This window comes from Lampetra planeri, chromosome 10, assembly GCF_965212315.1.
Source record: "Lampetra planeri chromosome 10, kcLamPlan1.2.h2, whole genome shotgun sequence".
In the NCBI taxonomy this organism is placed as follows: Eukaryota; Metazoa; Chordata; class Hyperoartia; order Petromyzontiformes; family Petromyzontidae; genus Lampetra; species Lampetra planeri.
This window is the reverse complement of record NC_136116.1, coordinates 360271-382871: the sequence shown is the minus strand read 5'-3', so window position 1 is coordinate 382871 and position 22601 is coordinate 360271. Positions and strand designations below refer to the sequence as shown.

General features: G+C 46.3%; 2 protein-coding genes across 2 annotated transcripts in view; one reads left to right on the top strand and one right to left on the bottom strand.

Annotated features, from left to right (window-relative positions):
- Window positions 1-9110: 9110 nt before the first annotated feature.
- On the bottom strand, window positions 9111-16148 carry LOC144720784 (N-acetyltaurine hydrolase-like). Its single transcript, XM_078597823.1, has 5 exons — window positions 15843-16148; window positions 14342-14527; window positions 13052-13317; window positions 11247-11387; window positions 9111-10130 (listed from the first exon to the last, which is right to left on the bottom strand). The coding sequence occupies exons 1-5, from the start codon at window positions 16086-16088 to the stop codon at window positions 9914-9916; spliced, it is 1056 nt and encodes a 351-aa protein (XP_078453949.1). The 5' UTR covers window positions 16089-16148; the 3' UTR covers window positions 9111-9913.
- LOC144720786 (voltage-dependent L-type calcium channel subunit beta-3-like) overlaps window positions 12168-22601 on the top strand; it is a 25294-nt gene continuing 14860 nt past the window's right edge. Inside the window, exon 1 of the mRNA XM_078597826.1 lies at window positions 12168-22104. The gene's annotated coding sequence lies outside the window, so the exon portion shown is untranslated. The remainder of the gene's footprint in view (window positions 22105-22601) is intronic.

Sequence of the window (22601 nt, the reverse complement as noted above, 5' to 3'; positions counted from 1 at the left end):
ACGTGGCTCTCACACGAGTCACTCCACCTCCCCTCTCTGCCCTTGTCTTTCACGTTTCAAGGTTGTTTTGTTTGAACAGATGAGAATTTGCATTTGTGTTTGGTAAAGTGTGGGTACACCCACCTCTTCCAATACGTATTGTCAATGTGGAAAAGTAGACCAAATACTTTCTTAGAGTTTTCTATAGTGGAGCCCTTCCCTGAGCAGTGGCGGCGCTGCACCTTTACCTTTTGTCACAGAAAAAAATTAGCTCAAATATGGCGGATGACACATTACACCTGCACCTGATGGGAAGTTGACCACTGATGGAACTCAGTCTGATGCAGGGAGTGATCCCAGTGTAAAGTCAAAGTGATGTCATGCTAATAAAATTTTAATTTAAGCAGTCGGTGCCCATCTCCCGTTTACAGTCTTGAGCCTTGAGTGGCAATTCCACATTACTATAGTGGGGGCATGGTCTATCCATCGGGTAACTACTGTTAACTCCCCGCCGCACAAAGTGGTGCTTATTTCATTAACCCCGGAGGGATCATGGACCGAGTCAACACCCCAACTAGGATGTGAACTCACAACCGTCCAATTGCGAGCTACTCGCTCTACCAGTGAGCCACCTGGCTGGTTACAAAATAACACCAATACTTTTATCAACTGCAATTTACAAATGAGAACAGACATCAAAGCCGATAGACTAGCCGCAAACTCATCTGGCTCATGATGTTATCGACATGAGTTTTGTACAGATGACCTGCCCTAACCATGCGCATCACCACCCCCCATATCCCATGCCATCAGCATGCATGCAGTCGCACAAAATCTCACCGGCTCTCTGCTGCCTGCCTCCAATCCATCTAGGCCACCCATGCGCCATCGCGATCGCCCCCGCAGGTCTATTCGCCAGACTAACTAGGTCAGACATAAAATATGGATTGAAATCAACCAACATTTGAGCCGTGACATTGCAAGTCGTGCCCAGCCAGTGGCTTACAAGGTCCTTTGCAACTACACTCGTGCACGCCACATTTTTAAATATCTGTTTACGTGTTAGTACATATTTGCCATGTATGTTTGTCTGGGTGAGTGCACACATGTGCAATGGGTTCACTTGAGAGACACACTAATTCAGGAGGCAACACGTTTATTCTACAACCACAATGGGGTAACTACATACCCAATAACCACCACGGGGTAACCATATAAACGGGTCAGGTCAGTCGGCACACTGCCTGACCCACGATGCCGAGCACGAAGACCGGAGACTGAGGAGAAGATGTAGGACGGCAGGTTCCATTCCAGGAGACAGCCCCGATGCGGCCCCGGGACCTCCCTTTTATGCCCCCAGCATGGCCTGGCTCCGCCCTCGGCCACGCCCCCTTCTGGAACTCACCAGAAGGTTCTGGGCCCTACACCCAGGGCCAGATTAAGATTTTGTAGGCCTCTGGGCTACAGGTGTAGTGTCATTGAATGAGTCACTGGAGCGCGTGGCGCTGGGAGATTGGTAGACAATGGAATTAGAGGTAGCAGCCCATTCTACCAGTTGGACCCGTGGGCCAAGCACGGACCCTTCCGAGGGCGGAGCCTGGCCACACTGGGGAGAATAAAAGGCGAATTCCGACTCCCAGTCGAGGCCGCCATTGGGAATGGAACTCGTCATGCTGCTGTCGTTGTGGTCTTCATCTCTTCAAGCTGTGGGTCTGGAAGCATGTTGGCTGTCCCGACCCGGTATGGAGTTATCCCCTATGGCTGTGAGAGCCGGAATAAACAAGAGGGATAATGCCTCCTACTAGTGTCTCTGAATTAATACACTACATTTGGTGTCAGAAGTGTTAACGAAAATTTTTCTTTTTTTTTTTCGAAATCCTTGTGGGGGAAATAGGCTATGTCGAAATCCGCGAAGAGGAGGGCCCACATCAGCATATCCTCGAGCAATGAGGGTTCCCGGGCAGCCCCGGCAACCGGGACCCCGGTGGGGTGTTGCGGAGAAGCAGTCCCAGTGGGGCAGTGGGTGAAGGACAACGATCTCGCGCCGCCGCCGGCTGGAGAAGCGCTGCGGGCACTCAGCGCACGCATCGTGGAGCTGCTCTCCATGGTGACAGTGCTGGTGGGGCAGCTGGGTAAGGAAGAGCCAGTGGAGGGGGCTGCGACTTAGGGGCAGCGAACGGGCGACTTCGCCGTCACTGCCAACTAAGGGCGGGAATCGAGTCCCACCGAATTTAACCTGCCACCGACAGCTCATTCGGGCAGCGGCTGCCGTTTATTAAGGAATTTTCGGCTGCAGGATATTATTGGGTGGCCTTCCGGTGGCATTTCGCCACCACTTTTGAGCTCACAGGATGGTCTGACGCAGAGGCGCTACGTGTTCTTCCCATCGCGCTAGACAATGATGCCTTGGCGTCGTTTTTTTCTATTCCCCAGGTTGACAAGGTGACGCTGCGGCAAGCATACGCACAGTTGGTAACGATTTTTGACCCGCCGTCCAGCGCGCGGCGGAAATTTGTGATGCGGAGTCGGGGGGAGACGGAGACACCCCTCGCCTTCCGCAGTGCACTATTATCACTGGCCCAGGCTGCGTACCCAGATTCTCTGGTGCTGGAGAAATTGTTGGTGCTGGCTCAAGAAATTTGGATTTTTTTGCCTGCCACGGAGGAAGACAACCTGTCCTTGATTTAGGTAGCCCAATGCATCCAGGCCCATTGTAACCTGCGACAGCGTGCCGGGGTGGTGGCCTGGGCTGGATTCCTACGAGAAGAGGGCAACCAGGAGCACCAAGAGTCTTCTCGGGTCTGCGCATCGGGGAATTGGAGCCTGCGTGGGAGAGTCAGCGCAGGACGACGACGGGACCAGCGGGGGGTGACCTTCCTTCCGCCATGGCGGGGCCCCGTTACCTTTCAGATGTGGCCTACCGGGGCACATCTCCAGGGGCTGCCGTGCTGCTTTGAGGCAGTTTTTCTCGGCTTTGCCGTCCTCCACCCTGCCGGCCTCCGCTCCTCTGAACCCAAAGGCAGGTCACGATACATCACTCACTCGGCCGACACAGCCACCTCATGCATCTCTATTGCAGTCGGTGTCGGGCAGAGGTTGCAAACGGGTTTTGATTCCTTACCCGTACCCGGCCGCACCAGGGTCGCAAACAGGTACCCTACCCGTACCCTACCCGATACCCGGCCGGGTACGTGTAGCCGGATATCGGGTAGGGTACGGGTATCGGGTTCCCGATTGCGACCTCTGAGATGAAGCCATGTTGCAGACGCGGGTGGGTTGTTTCTAGGAACTTGAATTGTGAGAAGAGACAAGACGTTGGGAAATGAGTGACAAACGGTTACTCACCAGTGACTCACGGCCTACCCGTACCTGTACCCAGCCGCACCAGGGTCGCAAACGGGTACCCGTACCCGTACCCGGCCGGGTACGGGTAGCTGGGTATCGGGTAGCGTACGGGTATTGGGTATCCGATTGCGACCTCTGGTGTCGGGTGTACACGCCAACGCCCTCATAGGGATACGGGGTGCGAAGATGGTGCTTCGGTGCGTGATTGTTGGCCACGGAGGTCCGAGCAATGGACCGCATTGGCACACCATGTTATGGCCGCGGGAGCAGGATCTTCCACAGTCAGTGGATTTGTGCAGGGTGCTGAGGTGCGGGTGCTCATAGATACGGGAGCATCCGCCACCATTGTTTTGGGGTTTGTTTACAGGAGGTTGCCATCGACGGTGGGTTGCCTTGGTCCTGTGGGTAGTCCCTGTGTTGCCGCTAATGGCGGGAGCTTAGGTATTGTGGGCCAAATTGTGGCGTCGATACGGATTGGAGATATTGAATCCACAGGCCCGGTGTTAGTTCAAGTTCATTGGCGGTGCCATGTTTATTGGGGACCGATTTTTTAAAGAGAATGCCCCTCCGGATTTGTATTGACCAGGGTTGTGTTGAGTTACCATCGGGGCTTCGGTTGAGATATTTGGAGTCCCCTACTGGGTTGTGTATGGCTAACGCTGTGGTTCGGGCCCTGGTGCGTGAAACTGTTAGGGTTCCCCCAGGTGCACAGATGCTCGTACCCTTGAGGCTGCGGAAGTGGCTCAGCTAGGAAATCACTGGGGGTGGGGTTCTTTTATCCCCTTCGAATAAAGCAGTTCATGGTCTCACTTTGATAGGGGGAAGTCCGGGACCCCATGGACCGCTGGGGACAAGGCATGGTTGCATTGTCCCCAGGTGCGCCTGGGTATGTCCCCTAAATTGCACCGGTCATGGCAGGGCAGTGTTGAAGTGGTTGAAGTCAAGTGGCTGCAGTGCGTGCGTATACAGGTCGGTCACTGGTTTGTGCACCCGTCACGGTTTAAACCCTATATTCCACCCTATGTTGACTGTTTATCTCCACCTCCTGAGTGCCGGGTGTCTGACCTGTCCGACGAGCCGGGGCGGGCGAGCCCGGAGGTTACGCCTCAGAAGGATTCCATTGTATCGCCCACAGGATCTGTGGCATACGGCAGCCCTGACATCAGCAGACCAGGATATACACCAGAGGGGGATCTAGGGGAAAGGTCACAGAAGGGGCACACCAAGAACCTGCTAGTAGGTTCCAGAAAGGGGGCGTGGCCGGGGGCGGAGTGAGGCCATGCTGACAGTATAAGGGGCCCCTGTAGGGGACCTCGGGGCTGTTGTTGGAGTGGGATCCCCGTAGTGCTGCTGAAGTCTTCATCACCCTTCTTCTCGTTGTCTTCATCATTCTTCTCGTCGTCTTCACCGTTCTTCTCGCCGTCTTCACCATCCTTCTTGTCGTCGTCGTCGTCTTCACCATCTCGGGGCGCCACCAGTCAGGCAGCCTACCAACTGTCCTGACTGAGTAGCGTCGCCGGCAATAGACGGACTCATTATTCAGAGCGTTAACCCCGATGGTGCTTGCTCATAGTTAGTCACTACAGTTGTGCTAGGGACATTACAGATTCTTCGAAATTGGAGTGGTAAGTACGATACAGTAAATATAGTAACTTTTTGGAGTAGAATATTTATTTTTGTCTATTTGTATGCTTATATATTCCAATTTCATTTAGTAAACAAATTAAAAACGCAAAAAAAGAATGTTATATAAGAATGTGCAAAAATAAGCTATTTTAAATAATTACTTAGTGATTATCTGTCGTTTTTGTAAATCCGGCCCACCCTTCACCCCCAAGCCGCTGGATAATTATCGATGATCGACTGTATGTCTATGTGAGTGTAATGTGTATCTGAGTGTACACTGGATGTGCGTATGTTAGCATACAGGTTAGCGCGTTGCGCTACGAACTCGGCGACCTGAGTTCGATTCCCGCTCACGGCCAACACCGGTGACGATGATCTGAACCGTTATTGGGTCTCCCCTAGGTCGACTCAGCCTCAAATGAGTACCTGGTGCGGTGTGTAAACACCACCACTATGGAGACAAAGGCGGCCGGGCGTGGTGCTGGCAACCCACCCTCTCGTTTGCCGCGCCGGACTTCATTGGTGCTTGCTAATAGCAGTTGCCGCAACAGTCTGTAAAGGCTATAGGGGGATTTTTGTGTATATAAGGCTGATGCTAATCAGCTGTTTATCCTCATGGTGTGCTCACATCCATCACGGTGGCTAACGGGGTTGGGCGCACTGGACAGATACGAGGAACTCGTAATCTCTCCAACCTGTAGACCAATTTCCGAACACCAAGTTAAACTTGTGCCAGAAGCCCTTGGGGGACAGGTGTTTATGCCATCTTCCAGAAAACCACTGCTGTTGGCCATGTGGAATGTCTGATCATTCGCTGGGGAAGAGGTTTGCCATTCCTCTTTTCAGGAGCTGGAACAATATCACCTGAATTTTTGTGGAATTCAGGGGGTGCGATGGTCTGATTATGGCTCCAGTTACCACAATGGGTGGATAGTCCTCTAATCAGGACGACAACCTGTCTAACAACAAAGTGTCTCTTTTGATGAATAAAATTAAGGGTGCGTGGGAGTATGGCAATGTGTGGCAAGACGCGAGTCCCAGACTATTGTGGGATCGCCTCCCCATCAACAACTGTTCCTTCCAGTATCCGGCGCATCTACATATCATGAATGCACGACGACAGGTCAAGCAAGAATGTCTGCTGGACTATAGAGTGATGGAACAGCAAAAGCAGGTTCATGTCCTTGAAACCTATACTTACCGTGTAGATGATCTGCCAACTGATCATCGGCTTGTCATTGGTCATATGTGCCTGACATTCTTCCACCTAGGACCCCATTCAAACCCAAAGTAACCTGGTCTCATCCAGCTGATGAAAGTTGCAAGCGTGAAATTAAAATCGAATGTGTAAATAACTAGAAAAACCGTCACAACATAAACATTTGCGGTGATGCCTTACCATCAGTCCCACTACATACTTATGGTGGGGATGAGTCCGTCCATAGGATAACCACAGTTGGCTGCCCCACAAATTGGTACTATTTTAATGATCCCGGATGAATGAAAAGGCTGTCAATTCACCAACAAGGATTTGAATTTGCAACCTACCGAATGCGAGCCGTTGACTCTACCACTAAGCCACCTGTCCAGACTGTTTATCCATATATGCATGAACATAAACATAACGCAAAACAATTGTAAGACAGCTGAAGTTGCTCAATGACGCTTAGCACCATTACTGAACAAAAATATACAAAAGCGTTTGGTAGCAGTAGCGAAGAAAAGTTATATATCATAATAATTAACCAAACCGTAATGACTTTATACAGCAGTTGATAGAGCATGTACAAGATCTGCTTTCTAACGTGCGTAAGTTGGGCACGGCGTGGATGAATAGGGCGATGCTTCTGTGTGCGCTTTTTGTGGCACCAAACGGCACAATCTCTTTGTAAATCAAAGCGGTTGTCTTTACAGCGCACACACTTGGCTCTCAGTCCCCCACACTACACAGACGCATGCCCCCTTTGCCCGGGCCTCCTAATGCTTGCTGCCTGATTACACGATGCTATGGAAACAGAAATGTTAATGTGCTGACTTCAGTGGCACATTCGTAAAATGGGCAACGAGATTGCTGAAACACTCACTCTCACTCACCAACTCATTCACTCGTCCACTCACTCACACTCTTTTATAGTGACTACTATGGTCACTGTTCCCTTGAACTTCACTCATTGATTCCTCTACCCATGTTGAGGACTCACCCGTCCACGCTGTGTTCAACCACCACACTGCAGGTCACAACACTTCTCTTTCTCCGCTTTCGAATTCCCTCCCATCGTCTCTTTTCCCAAGCACTTATATACTAACCTTGCTCAATTCAAGAAAGGCTTTAACTCTATATCGATTCTAGCTTTCAGTGCTGTTTTTTGCTGACCGCTTGGCATTTTGGGCCTGTGCTCAGTAACCGTATTTTAAAAAAAAATCATATAATTTCATTTCATATTTAGGTTTCCAAAAGCAATATTTGGGCTGTAGCGCTCATGCAGTAAGCGTAGGGAACACTGAATTGCGATCATGTAAGTGAATCACATGAGACCACAATGCTGTTTAAAATTGATCAGACGTAATTATACTTTGTGATGTATACATGCTTGTATTTTTTTACACGGAGGGACAGATATGTAATGGAGGCATATTGTCTGTTACTCTATGCAATGGTTTTGCCTTGTCCAAGTTCTCAGCCACACTCAAATGTGGTACCGCACCAGTGTGCACACAATCAGACTATCAAAGTGTTAATGCTGCGCGAGATTCCGAGCGACACGAACAAATTCACACCTGCTCACTCGTGGATTTGGTGGGGATGTGGCATATGGATAGGTAGCCTGTGTCCACCATGGAAAACACGTCACTGTGCTACCTTTGTTGTACATGCCAGGAACATAATGACATCATGGTCTTGTTTTGTATGGAGCTAGCACTAGGTAGCAGGGAACACTCGTGGAAAATTCCTGGCAGAGAGAGTTGGGTGTCGCCGTGTACACGCACGGCAGAGTAACGGTCTTGCAGCAAGAAGGGAAAAGTAACAATGCGGGCCTTGTGATGGTGAGTGAATGGGGGAGGTCTGTGACATCATTCACGAGTTTTTAATGTCTGGGTTTGGAGGGGGGGTCCCACTAAGTCATTTACTCATACTGTTTTAACTTTATGTAGGGAGATAGATATGGGAAGGAGGCGTATTGTCAGCTGATAAATTTCGATTTAAAGCTTTCGTGACTGCAGGGATTCATCTTCTTTGTTCTTTCGGTAAAGTCACGTAGAAGGGAAAAACAACATAATAAAATAAAATAATTCTCACGACGTTTCGGCCACAACGCAAGCAGGCGTCTTCAGGTGAAGAACAGGTCTGTCGGGAAGACAGCGTCTGAATGAAACACCCCAGGCTTGGAGCGTATATTTAAGCTGGGTTGGAGGGGGAAGAGCGCCTTGACAAAAGAATTTGCATATCAAGAGGAATTTGGCATATTTATGGGAAATGCAGATATGGGATTAGTCACTACTTGTGAAATGCGTAGGTGGGCGGGGGGTTTCAAAGTCATATTATGCCCGTGCATTATGCAGGATTAGCAGCATCAAAGGGAGGGGATAGGGGTAGCATTAATAAAGGGAAGGAATGTTAATAGCATGAAGCTGCAGTAACTAAACCCTCACGTAAAGAACTAAAGTATAAACTACATAGTATCATCAGTATACTAAATATACTCTCCAATAAGCTGAGCTACTAACAGTAAGTAATACATTACAATTCTATGTCGCAAAAAATATAATATGCTTCCAGCTAAACTTTTTTCTCTTACATCACACGGGTCTACCCCGTACTATTATTTCCCTTCTACGTGACTTTATCGAAAGAACCAAGAAGATGTCAGCTGATAGTTATGGAAATCACTTTAAAAAATATACAAGTTTGAGTGTAAAGGTGAGGGAATCTGAGGCAAGGCAGGTTTTGGAGTGGTCTCCACGAATCTGGCATACCATGGGAAGCCCTAATAGCAGATGGTGGTGGGATACTGCGAGGGCAGACCTTCAAGGTCGCGTGTCTACCCTGCAGTAGCTGTGGGATCTGGCGGAGGGAAGAAAGTGCTTGTCGTGAGGTGTGGAGGCATCAACGGCATTGTCCACGCTGAGTTCTTGATGTTACTTATCAACTAAATCGGATCTTAAGAGATTATTTTTTATTTCATAAAATATTTTATAATTATTTAGCATTTTGTTAAATCCTTCATAATCACTTTGAGTAAAATACATTAAATCGTCACAGTCATATATGTAACTCAACATTTTAAAATATAATCACAGTAAAGATTGCTACATAGACAACTAGTGCTCTTTCTAGAGAATATCGAAGGCTGACACAAGGGCACTGGGTACAGAAAATGCTTATAAAATATGGCAGACTGTAATTTCCGTCAGTTCCAAAAGAGTAAGAGATAACGTATGAAATTTCACTAACATGCACGCACAACCGCACGACAGCCCGAGTACATTTGCCCACGTTTCTTATTTGAAAGGTAATGGTGCAATCCTGTAATTGTTGGCTCACGTTACTGCTGGTGGAAGAGCCTCCACTAGAGGGAGCTTCAAGTATGCAGTACCCACACTTGATCCCACTACACGTGACCTGCTGAGTGACTGTAGCATACCCATTTATGCTGCTGGGTGGACAGAACTGGGGGGCATTGAAAAAAGTTCGCCGTTGTTTAAACTGCCACACTGGGAGAGGGGATAGACCTGTGACCTCTGGAACGCGAGTCTTAGTGTGCTGCTGACCATTACCCCACAACAGCTCCCTCCATTTCTCAATGAAAAAACATGAATAAATGTTATTCCTATTGATAAACATTTCTAAGTGTGTGGCAAACTGGCAACAAGTCTTAATATATTTTTTCATTCGGTTTCCAGGAATGCAAAAAATAAGGTTTTAGCAGCCTTTGTCTGTACCCAGGCCTCTAATCAAACGGAGTCACTGCTCAGGCCAGGCGAGCCATGTTTGCGGGTTTGTACGCAGGATGCAGTCGAGTGCGTGCTGAGACATCCCACGCCGCAGCATCTTTGGTGCGATTTTCGTGAGGATGTGCTCAAACCCATGTCCACCAAACGTGGTGAGGCGGTGTTTGGTGTGAATGTCGTGTGACACAAGTAGGCGTTTCTCCAGCCCCTCCGCCAACAGGAACTCAATCCTACAGACACGACGCACATCACAGAGTAGGGACGTCGTTATTATCTTGCGTGATGTATTACTGTATTCTATAGTTTTGGGAAGAGCTAGGACCAATAGTAACACGATTTTTGTTCCTGGGTAGTGTTATTTTCGAATTGTTTATGCCTCAAAAGTATAGAAAATGGCTATTATTCCCCACAAACTTTGCTTACTGGGAGTGCATACTTTCAGCAGCATTCTTTAACACAAGCAAACCGTTGGACTCATATCTCACACAGAAGGTCATATCCTATAAACTTCTGGCAGTTCACTAGTATTGATTAAAGAAAGCCTGACTGCTGATAAGACAATGAATGCCAAAACCAGTCCAGAGTTTGCTTGTGCTGATCCAGTGCGTCTTCATGTATGCGCTATCACAGAGGGCAGGTTGATTGGCCAATGAGATGTGTAACAAAAATACAGTAGACTCTCGATTTTCCATGCTAATAACGTGGAGGACGGCCACGGATAGTAAAAAATCGCGGATAATCCAAAAATATATATTTTCCGTAGATCTCTATGTATAAATACATAAATCACTCAAAATGAAGCACAACTGACGATTTCAATGGTTACTCTTTCTATTTAGAACAAATACTAACTTTTCTGCTCCCGCGCAGAAGACTCGGCCCAAGAAGAGGATAGCAGAGCCACGCCAATCAACATCAAACTCCGCCCACTGTTCAGTGTTGTAAATATATGCAACTACTGTACTACAGAGGCGATCATGTGCATTTAAAATTAACCGGAGCACATATTTGTTCGGTTTAAGCATGTGACTTGTAATAAACACCTCCAAGAATAACAATGTATAACTGTTTTTAGATTATTAATTTGGGCTTAAGGAGAAATCCATGAGTTATTAATTTATGTCAAAATGCAAGTATGGGATTAATACGTAAATCGGATAAACCACATGCAGATAATCGAGAGCCTACTGTACATAAATGTTTTCACGTTGAGGGAAACAAGAGGTGTATAGTCTGCTTACTTTGTTATTTATAAAGACATTAAATGCAAGCATCCAAGTGCAATATTATTTCATACAGTGGTGTTGTGTGCGTGCATATGCATTACTGGTTGTGCATTCTCTAACCAGTGTATTCGTTCATTGTCGCTGGGCATGTCGATATCGAGGTTGAGCTGGTAATCGAGAACCTCTGTGCCAAACAGGTCAAACTCCAGGTAGGTTCCGAGTGTTGCAAACTCGAGCAGAGCCTCTCGCTCCAACAAGGTCCTGTGTATTTGTGCATAAACATAATAACAATACAAGATTGATCAGAATCTTTATTTATCCAGGAGAAATACGATGATCTATGAAGCTCGTTTACACAGATGTCCAGTAGGGGCGCATCAGAACGTTACAACAACAAACAATTCAAAAAACGATAGGAGTGCAAACTATAGGAAAGGTAAGCAAATACAAAAATATGCAAAAGAGAACAAGTATATCCAGTTTTCCCTCGTCATTTGCGAAGAATACGTTCCAGAGATGCTCGTGAAAACCAAATTTTGTGGATAATGATATTGGCCTTAAATACATAAATAAGATAGTAGGTTTTTACCCTTTTAACTGGTACAAAACTGACACCTTTATTCAAGGCATCATGTTTGCAATGACCACAACACAAGTAGTCAAAAAAGCAAACAAAAAGAAGCAACTCTGATAAGGATGATAATATGCACTGTCAGTGAACGTTACACTGTCAGTGCATATTATCATCCTTATCAGAGTTGCTTCTTTTTGTTTGCTTTTTTGACTACTTGTGTTGTGGTCATTGCAAACATGATGCCTTGAATAAAGGTGTCAGTTTTGTACCAGTTAAAAGGGTAAAAACCTACTATCATATTTTGCCACTGGTAAAAGAGATCTCATAGAGTACATAAATAAGCTATTAAATACATTAAAATGATCAGAACACAAGAACATACAAATCGGTTATAATGTAAATAAAAACAAATATTAAAGTATTAAATAATAGTTTCTAAATTAACTTACCTTAAATTATGATGCTGCACAATAGTAGAACCATAATTTTATTTCATCAATTTATCTCATCGCTTAACCTCATCACTTTCTCACATCACATTCTTTCTCGTCACTTTATCTCATTACTTTCTTTCTCCCTCGATGCAGTCATGTAGAGTTCCAGATGCAATTCGTGAATCGCCGAAATCACAGATAGCAAGTGGGAATACTGAAAGTTCAATGTGCATATGATGATTCAACATCGACTCACTCCAGTCACTCACTCGTAAGAGGCCAGTCACCACCTTATCACTCATCTATCACTACAACCATGGTTACTGTCTCCATAAACTTTACTTCTTGAATTCTCCACCCGTGTTGAGGACTCGGACTACCAGGCTGACTGCTTAGTGTCATTGGACGGTTTCATCTCATCGTAATCGGAAGGTTGTGAGTTTATCCAGCCCATCGCTCCTCCAGGGCTGTTAAAACGAGTACCGTTTTGTGGGGAAGTCATCAGTGGTTGTCCTATGAATAGACTCGCCCCTGGTACAGGAATGGGGAATTAAGGTGCGGCATTGTAATTGCTTTCTCATGCCACTGCTGGCAGAAAGGGGTCTCCACTAGAACTCGTGGGTATATTTTATCTCCTCTTCCACATTGACCAGGCGTGTTGGAAGAGATGGTCGTACCCACACTTTACTCCACCACATACGACTGGCCGTTTGACTGCGGTGTACCCATTTATACCGCTAGGTGGTGGAAAGAGAGAGTGGGGAGGATTTAAAAAAACTTGCACCATTGATTCTACCGTGCCAGATGATGGAATAGACTGGATTTAATGTCGGGCGTGCTGCTAGCTATTTCACCATGGCAGCGTCCCTATATTGAACTAGGACGTGAATATCCGTGAATTATATTTGCCATCGTACCTGTCGAGATGAGACATAACGATCTTCGGAGCTTTCCCGCCGGCTTCAAGTAAGACGCGGGTGATGTCTGCCGGGGAGGAGATGTGACGCCCAGGGTGCACAATGACTGGGCACCCGACATCGGCCTGCAGGGTGCCAGCTGCTTGCAATACGCGTCGCTCCGTCTCATCCAGAGGCCACGAGCAGCCCAGCTCTCCAATAACACCACAGCGCACCACGGTGCCATCTACTCCGTCCAGCAGGTCGCCACGCATCACACCAGCCAACTGTAGCCACAGGGGATTCACAAGAGTTAGTTGGCTAGACATTCACTGTTACTTTGCATCACACAATATGGTTGAGTATAGAGTCATAATAATTGATTACTGGGTTAGGACATGTAATGATTTTTCACAATTTCTGTCAAAAGATCCTCCACTACCCCAGACAGCCAAACATAAAAAATTGTAATGTGTACAAGTATTTAACATGCCAATTGTTTCAGCTCGCTAGTGAGATGAAGAACAAACTCACATACAAATGCATCGTTTAGATACAACCTGATTGAGTATTGACTGAATTTAAGTCAAGCATGTATGACTCTGCTGATAAGGCACTAAATGTTTGAACTGGTCCAGAGTTAGCTTGTAATGAACTAATGCTGCTGAAGAAATGCACTCCCAGAAGGCCGTGTGACCAATGGGCACAGAATGGCCTACTCTTCTTTGAATTACATCATGAGATCTTTAACGTCCACTATGAGTGAAGCAGATGGTGCCTAGAATTGTACGAACACCATGGCAACATCAGGTCAGGTGGCTCAGTGGTCAAGTAAGCAGCCTGCAATCAGAAGGTTTTCGGTGAAAATACCAGTTGTGGTTTAACTTAATCAATCATCCCTCCTTTGGGTCAATTCCTTTAAACTAAAACTAAACTACGTTTTATTTTACCATGTAAGGCCCACTGAGCTATATAGCTGTTTTTCAGAAGCAACTTGGCCACAACTGATATCTCAACGAAGTGGCTTATCACTTGGAAATGTATAGCAGCCATTTAGTCTAAACGCATCTTGATTCCAAATGTGGAGGGAAAAACCGAAGAAACTGGAGAAAAATCCACGCGACCACGGGAAGAACATGCAAACTCCAAATATCCAGGCGTCAAGGTCAGGATCAAACCCACGCCCTCCTGTATACCAGGCGAGGTAGTTAAAATCTCGTCACCGTAATTAGGGTGGCCTGCCAGATTCGAACCGTGATCGTCTGAAACAAGAGGTGTACGCAATGCCACTCGCCCACGTCTGGTGCCTACCTGCTCAATAGTCATGGCTTGGGTTTCTGGGGTGTGGGTGCTGGCCACGTAGAACCCTGTCCCGGCCACAACGTGCACGCCTGTCTGGCGCGACAGGCGCTGCAGTGCCCCCATATCCCGGCACAACCCCGTGGTGCTGTTCTCCACCAGCGCGCCTCCTCCAGCCTCGCGGAACGCAAATAGGTCCTGAAACATGTGAAACACAGCGAATAGGGTTGTCAAAATCGGTTTTAATTTTACATTACCATTAAGGGTAGATCAAAACCCTACCATCCTTGGTTTAAATCACTTTTGTATCTCATATTTCCTTTCACGTGTATGTGCAATTGATCGCTCTGCTTTGCAGACTTTTGAGTGATTTTTTTTACAATCTTACCGATCTCGGGGCTGTTTTGCACCAAATACTTTGTGTATGAGATGAGTCGAACTCGCCACGTCGTATCCTGTGTGCTGCTTGTACCGTGATGCCGATGCACGTGTTTTTGTGCTGTAGTAACGAGGATGCCATGGTATAACGAGATCCCCATCGAAAATGAGCGTTTATAGCCCAAGGGGTTTTAGCTCTGCCAACATAAAACCAAAGCAAATGAATGACAACCGGTGACCATTTTCCGACTCGATAACCGGTCCCACAAGACAAGTCTGAAGATGGGAACCGAATGTTAGGTCTGACCCTACAACATGCACGCAAATCCAAGTGCATCTGGCCTGCAATCGCTCGCTCAAGCCACTGCTGGCGCAAGCGCATCCTCTTTCGGGAGCGCTAAAGGGTGTTTGATCTGCTCTTCCACGATGACCAGGCGTCTTGGAGGAAGAGATGGACGTACTCACACTTTACCCCACCACGCCACACCAGCCCATCGACTAACGCTGCTGCTGCAGAGATTTGAGAAACTTTGCGCCGTTGTTTCAACTGGAATTGATCCGGGGCCCTCTGGGCTGTCCGGTGTTGCTGACCACGACCCCCCGACTGTGACGACATTCATTTCTCAGCCAAAACGGTGCATACGTTTTTTTAAAATTGCTATTGATGTCTTACTACACGTGCGGAAAACAGGTCAACGTTTTTGTTTTATTTGGTTACCGGTAAAGCAAAACAGCACACGGCGTTAGCCCGACCAGTGACGTGATGTATTATGTATCTAAACTGTTTACCGATGTTCCGCATACACGGACATGTAATACACAAACCGCGTGTACTCATCTGCACGACGGAGTTAGGAGTGCAGCAAGTAAGTTGCGGGCCTATCACTACAGAGACGTTCCGTGTCGGCCTCCCGTGGAGTTGTGGCCCCCCTCTCTCTCTCTCTGAGTGCTTTGCTTTTCACCCAAATGTAAATGTTCTACGCTCTGCGGAGAACTCCACGCCCCGCTGTACATTCTGACGACAAACGAGTCATTGGCCCGTTATTGAGACTCGGTGGAGATGGTGGTGCTCGACTGTGCCGATAGTGGTGGTCGCGGTGCTGCTGGAGGCGATGTGAAGGACGCAGCCCTCTACCCGTCGCACGGCCTCCTCCTCCTCGCCGAGGCGCAGGTTCCCCCTGTGGCTGTACGGGTGCTGCTGGATCCAGTGCAGGCCGCTCAGATTGAACTCCATGGTGGCCCGGTGGCCATGGCCAGCGGGAGGCTCCACGAAGCAGCAGTCGAAGGTCATGCTCAGGTGCTCGTGGGGCAGTGTAACGCCCAGGGCCTTCACGGCCACGGGCCCCAGCACGGTCTGAACAAGCCCCGTGGGGTCGGCCATGACCTCAGACGAATCGCCGGACCTTCTTCCCTGGGCCTCGGGGCGAAGTCCACACGGGGTAAGGGGGCGGTACTCCTCTCGTGATTTATTTTTCAGGGACCACAGCGCCATCTCGTGGAGGGCAATCCCCATGCAGACATCCACGCGACGAGATAACTGCAGACAATGCTCGTCCCTCATGAACATATTTGTCCTTTCACATGCGAAATAAAAGTATTCTGTACGCGTCCCATGGGCCATAAGGCCAACTGCGAATGCATTCAAGCGACTCTGGACCTTCTTCTTGGTTCTTTCGGTAAAGTCACGTAGAATGGAAATAATAAAATAATTAAAATTAAACATAAAATAATACTAACGACATTCGCTGCTTGCAGTCAGACTTCCTGGAATCAATGCTGGCTGAATTGCCACTGTCTCAGTGAGGAATTGTTCTGTTGTGACGCAGAATTATATAAGACAGCACAAAATAATTAGCGTTGCTGTGGAGAATATGAGTAACAATACAAATAAGACGACGAAAATATTCAATTATAGAGGTTCGGGTCGAACTAGGACCCATGTCTAGCAGAGAGGTGCCCTTGCCCATAGTATCTGGCAGTTCACCAGAATGTGTGCCAGCAAGCCTGACTCCGCTCATGAGACACTGAATGTCGAAACCAGTCCAGAGTTTGTATTGAACCAATTATCGCATCTGTGTGTTCGGAGCTTTGAGTTTGATCACCTCCAATGCGACGTGGATTTTCTCCAAACACTCACGATTGGAAGAGTCTTGAAAATCAGCGAGGATTCGCAAGGTAAAATAAAAAATTTCGAAATGTATACCACACATTATGGGAATCATGCCTATTATGTGTCCAATTATTATTTTAATCCATCTGTCAATCCAATACTCATGCAAGTGCCAGTCGTGGGGACTATTTGACCATACTTCACCATGCTGGTCAGTGCGGGTTGGTGAAAACTTTTCTATGTTTTCTCCCCACTTGTAACTTGACAAATTAGTCTCTGGTAAGCAATCACCTATGCATTCTAGCGCACGTCTGCATTACGCATACACATACACACATGTTTTAGTGCATGCACACATTATATAGGAGCGCTGTGGTGGTAAGATGTTAACTACCTCGCCTGGTATGTAGGAGGACGTGTGTTCGATCCCTATCCCTGACGCCTGTATATTTGGAGTTTGCATATTCTTCCAGTGGTCGCATGGATTTTTTTCCGGGTCCTCCGGGTTTCCCCTCCACATTTAAAATGTACACGCACTTATAGTATGTGGCTGCTCTAAATCTCCACATGATAAGCCACTTCATTGAGATATCGTTTGCGGCCAGGTCGCTTCTGAAAAAGACCTACATAACTCGGTGGGTCTAATCTGGTAAATTAAAATAAGGAATCTTAATTTTGGAGCTTTCGTGACTGCTTTCGTGACTGCCGACACGTGTTCTCTCTTTGTGTATCTTTATGATGTCTGTCTGCTTATATGTCTGTCTATAGTTTTCTGGTAAGATTTGTGTTGCTATTTCTTTTATACGTAGTATGCTATTATTTAATTTATTATTCTATCTGTATACGTGACTTTACCGAAAGAACCAAATTATAAAATAAGGAATATATGTACATCATTACACTTAAAATACATATCACTTGGTGCTAGGGTTGCCACCTGTCTGGGAATTGGCATGTGTGTTTAGCTGGCAGGAATTGATTTACACCAAGATCTGGTACCGAAATATTATATTGAACTGTATCGCAGTCGGCTGCTCAGTTTTGATAGACCGGGGCTGGCTGAGAAAATGGCTGGGTTTGTCTGTGTAAAAGACCAACTTCACAAAGTGATTGGCAGTTCGGAAGTGAGTAGCACTAATGATAGGAAAATAAAGTGCTTGTGCACTAGTTGAAACAACTGTGTGCTATGTGGCTTACACATTAGTGGATTGGAATACCTTGAGATTCAAGCGTGCAGCGTTGGCTGCACTCGTGTGCAGGTGGAACAGAAGTGCTCGTGTGACTACGCTGAAATTGAACCGAGCGTCTGTCCTCTTGCACATGTATAATTGAGAAGCCTGCCTCAGATACATGGCGGGTATCAGATTTAAATTTGCATATCTGGTTTAGTACAGTTTGTATGAGGCCTCACAAAACCACAACCTTGTCAAGTAAAACAATAATTCAGAATAATTTTGTTGAGCTAGGCCACGTAATGATCTGGCCAAATGTATGGTTTAAGACCCTCCACCACCCGACATTGCCAAACAAATGAAATAATCACGTGTGCAAAAAGCAATTATAAGTCATGTTGGCTGCAAACACTTACATGCTAAGTTATACAATAAAAACATTTACATGTAGAACAGAGTGCTTTTAACATGTTTATGTAATTACAGGAATATAGCTTAATGTGTAACAACCTACTTCCATTAATAACACTGTTGCCTTCAAAGGAGAATATCTATATAATAAAACAGGTGACGTTTTGGGCAATGGCTCTTCCTCATAGCATATAGATCAGCTCCAGATACATTTATACATCAATACTATATGTTTTCCTTTTAAGGCTACGGTGTTGTTGACAAATGTGATAAATTGTTATTGTTTGTGCTTGAGCACCACTGCCAACGTAGTATCACCAAACAATGGGTGTAATCGTGAAATCAGCAACACAGTATGCTCTAAAAGTTTAAAGTGCGTTAATAATTAGTGAATGTAATTGTCTTCGTGGTGAGCTGGTGTCAGATGTCCTCAAGCAACGTGGCTTCCGAATGCTCGGTGAGGGCCGTGTAGGTTGTTCTTATATATTTCCTCAGCACAGGCTCAAAGATCAAAAACGTCCAGCGGCAAGCAGAAAACAGCACGATTAAAGTCGTAATAGATACGAGTTAACAGGTTTTTAATTGCGCAAGGTTAGATTGGGAAAACAGACGATGAGAGGGAATTTCAAAGTGGAGCAGTCCGAGGGAAGAAGGAGAAGTCTCGAGACCTGCAGTGTCGTGGTTGGATTCAGGGTGGATGAGAAGAAGCAGTCAGTGTGGTAGACCGAGTCCTCAGCATGAATCAGTGAGTGAAGTTCACGAGAACAGTCACCGTGGTAGGAGCGGTAGAAGAGTGACAAGGAGGCAATGACCACCGGTGAGTGAGTATTTGGAGTGAACTAGTGAGTTTCTGGGTCATCACTCATCCTGACTTATTTATTCTGAATTCTATCCGGTGCAGTGCGGTCGGAACTCGGCGCTCCACCCAATATAATAACAGCGGCAGGATTCCTGCTTAGGCCGAATTCGTGTTTTGTATGTGAAGCGCCTCCAATTAGCACGGTTAGTTACGTATGGTGCGACAGAAATTTAACATACATACATACGAAGCGCTCTTTGATTCGCGCTGGTGTGGATGAAACACAAATGATTGTTATTTTATCGTTATTTATCTTTTTAAGGCAATTCTGAGAGTAAGTAGAATAGACTCTGTCAGCATAATCCAGGACTGGGAGTAAATGCTGGACAAGCGCTACATGGTAGCAGCGTGAAAAAACGGTAAAAAAAATACCGGTTACCGGTTTGCTGTACCTGAAGAGGTGTCAAGCAATAACATATTCTAATTGAGAAGCAAGGGAGTTGCTACAGCGGTGCAATCCAGAACCGGCGATAGCCGGTTCGATTCCATTTCGCAAACACTCCACCGTTCATGCAGCGAGGAAAATATCGTGACAGACTGGGAATGGGTCATCTAACTCATGATGGTGGGGGTGATCGTGATTGGTGGTGATGTCAGACTTGTATTTAGGCGCTCACACTCGCACACTCCACCCAGACACGGGTTGTGTTTAGCGCACGCAAGCAAGCAAACACACATACACACACATGTGTCATTCAAGCCTGGAAGAATTATACGCGGAACCAGACGCAGAAGCAACGGACACAGAAGGGCACCAACGTGGGAGCGTTGGAATTGCAATTGAACCCTCTAGGCATTGCCGGAGTTTTGCATGTCCTCACCCAGGAATATGCCTCCCAACGTGACAGCACCACAGCCACAGGTGAGTCTGCAAGACACACGATGTGTTGCAGTACAGTATAATACATATTCTTTTCACATGAACATTTCCTGGAGATGGATTAACATCTGGTTTGCAATGATTTCCAGGGTTCCAATTGAAACATACATAGTAAACACGTAATGACACCACATATATACGCACACACATATTTAATCTATAACCTATTTATGAAGTTCGTGGTAAGGCTTTATATTTTTTTTTTTAAAAGCGTATTAAGACATTGGGAGTCAAGAAACGGTTCTCATTGGTGGAATCGAACCAGCGACTTCTAGAATGGAAAGTCAAGTCTGCTAACCATGACATCAGGGCAGGTAAAAATTTCCGTGACAAGAGATTTCTGTATGTGTGGCAAACCAGTAACCGGTATATTCCTGGGGTTTGTCTCATTCAGTTAACGGTAATGTTTTTTTTCTGTGGATGTCAAACGAATGCCTTGCGATATGTTTAACCAATGCTGCTGAAATTATGCAGTCCCAGAAGGCCGCATGACCGATCTGGTGTGTAAAAAATTATGGTATTTGTTATGTGGAGGATCACAGATTTGTGAATGGGGTGGATTTTTTGCTTATTTTATCGCTGGATTGAACTTTATTGTCAGAGAAAGTGATTTTAGTGAGCACCTATGCAGGTGGATATTGCATATGAGGGCTGGTGAAGTCATGACCTCTTCAATGGAGATGTTGACAGCACTGCGTAACCAGACTTTCATCTTTGCATTAACGTATTATCTTCCAAGCGGACCACACGTTTTCAAGGAGTGGGCATTACCCACACTTTACCCCACCACATGCAACCTGCCGATCATAGACTATGGTGAACCCATTTATCCCGCTGTGTGGGCAGAGCTGTGAGGGGGTAGGTGGAGATTTGGGAAACTCGCCCCATTGTTTACAACGGCCGTGGCGGAAGATGGAATCTAACTGCCAACCTTTGCATTGCTAGTCGAGTGCGCTGTCCATTACCCTTCTGTTAAACACCTGAACGTGTTACATTGTTTTGTCTATACGTGCGGAAAACCGGTAACTGGTTTTTACTGTTTACTTTTTCATGTGGATGCCGATCATGCAAAAGAACCTGATTTTTAACAAAACACACTGTAGCAGTAGTGGCAGTCGGCACGCAGTCTCTCCATTTCACTGGACACACACGGCCTACGTCCGGCGTTTGGCAGATGGCACAGGAAGAGTGGCATGGGTTTAAGCCGATTAGACTGCTTTTCCGGCTTTGGCAGAGCAAAAATGCTTTCTCTAAACCATCACAACCCCCATCGCTCCTCATTCCCGAGCAAGCACGTTATATTCTCACGTCCAATAAATTCGTTGTTGATTTATACATTGAATGCATTAATTTCTAAGGTGCTGATGTTGTAAAGTAGCATACCAACGTGAGAGGAACGTTCACCGTCGATGGCTATTGGCTGCAGTGACACGGTTCAGAGAGGTGGACGGAAAATATTGAACAAAAAAGGAAAATTTCCACAAAGGATCATGGCGAGAGAACCGAGCTTGGCTGGAGATAAAAATCCGGGTTTGCTTTTCCAGGATGGAAAACCGCGTCCTTTGTCGCGTCAGTGTGAGCAATTATTTTCTTAAAGTTAGAGATAGCAGTGATTGTGCTCATATATGTTCCCCTTTCATAAAGCTGCGTCACCTATTGTACTATGTTCATCGCTATTGGTTAAATAATTCCTAAGGCATGACAAAACGAGTTTGGTAGTTTTTTTTCATGGAGAGTTATGCATACCGACAGAGAGAACACTACACAGGGCCTTCTTACTGTGAGGCGAAAGTGTCACCAAACCACTGAGCCACGCACACCAATGCTAATGATTATTTTGTGTGTCAGAGGAGCGTGAATTCCCGTGCCAGGCCGTGCCGGGATGGCTCACAGTCCGGCAAGGAAGCCAGGCGACCAGGGGCTCGGGGAGAGAAGCAGGCACGCCTGCAGCTGCACGGCGCCGGGGTCAGCGCGATGCCACCTGCACGTGGCATCCCTCTCATTTGTGGCACATCATATCCATGACTGTATTCAACATATATCCGTGTCTGTTTAGATACTAGTACAAACATCACAATAACCCTATTTTTATAATACTGTAGCTTTTACTCTGTTTTTTTGTTTTGTTTTAGTAACCCTAAAAAAGTAACGAGTAAAATTTGGTACTGGTATTGTTCATTACCATGTTCAGGTTTGCAAAAGTTTTCCAACCTGCTCTAATATGCCTATGTATTATAAATATACACACCAGTGTCTGCCCCGAGCAGCTGTTGATTGCAGACAGACATTTATTTTTTATAGAAACATGTTCATTATTTAATTTGTATCTCTTCTTGGTTCTTTCGGTAAAGTCACGTAGAAGGGAAGTAATAAAATAATAAAAAAATAAAACATAATAAAACAATTCTCACGTGCTGTTTCATTCAGACGCTGTCGCCTCGACAGACCTGGTTTTCACCTGA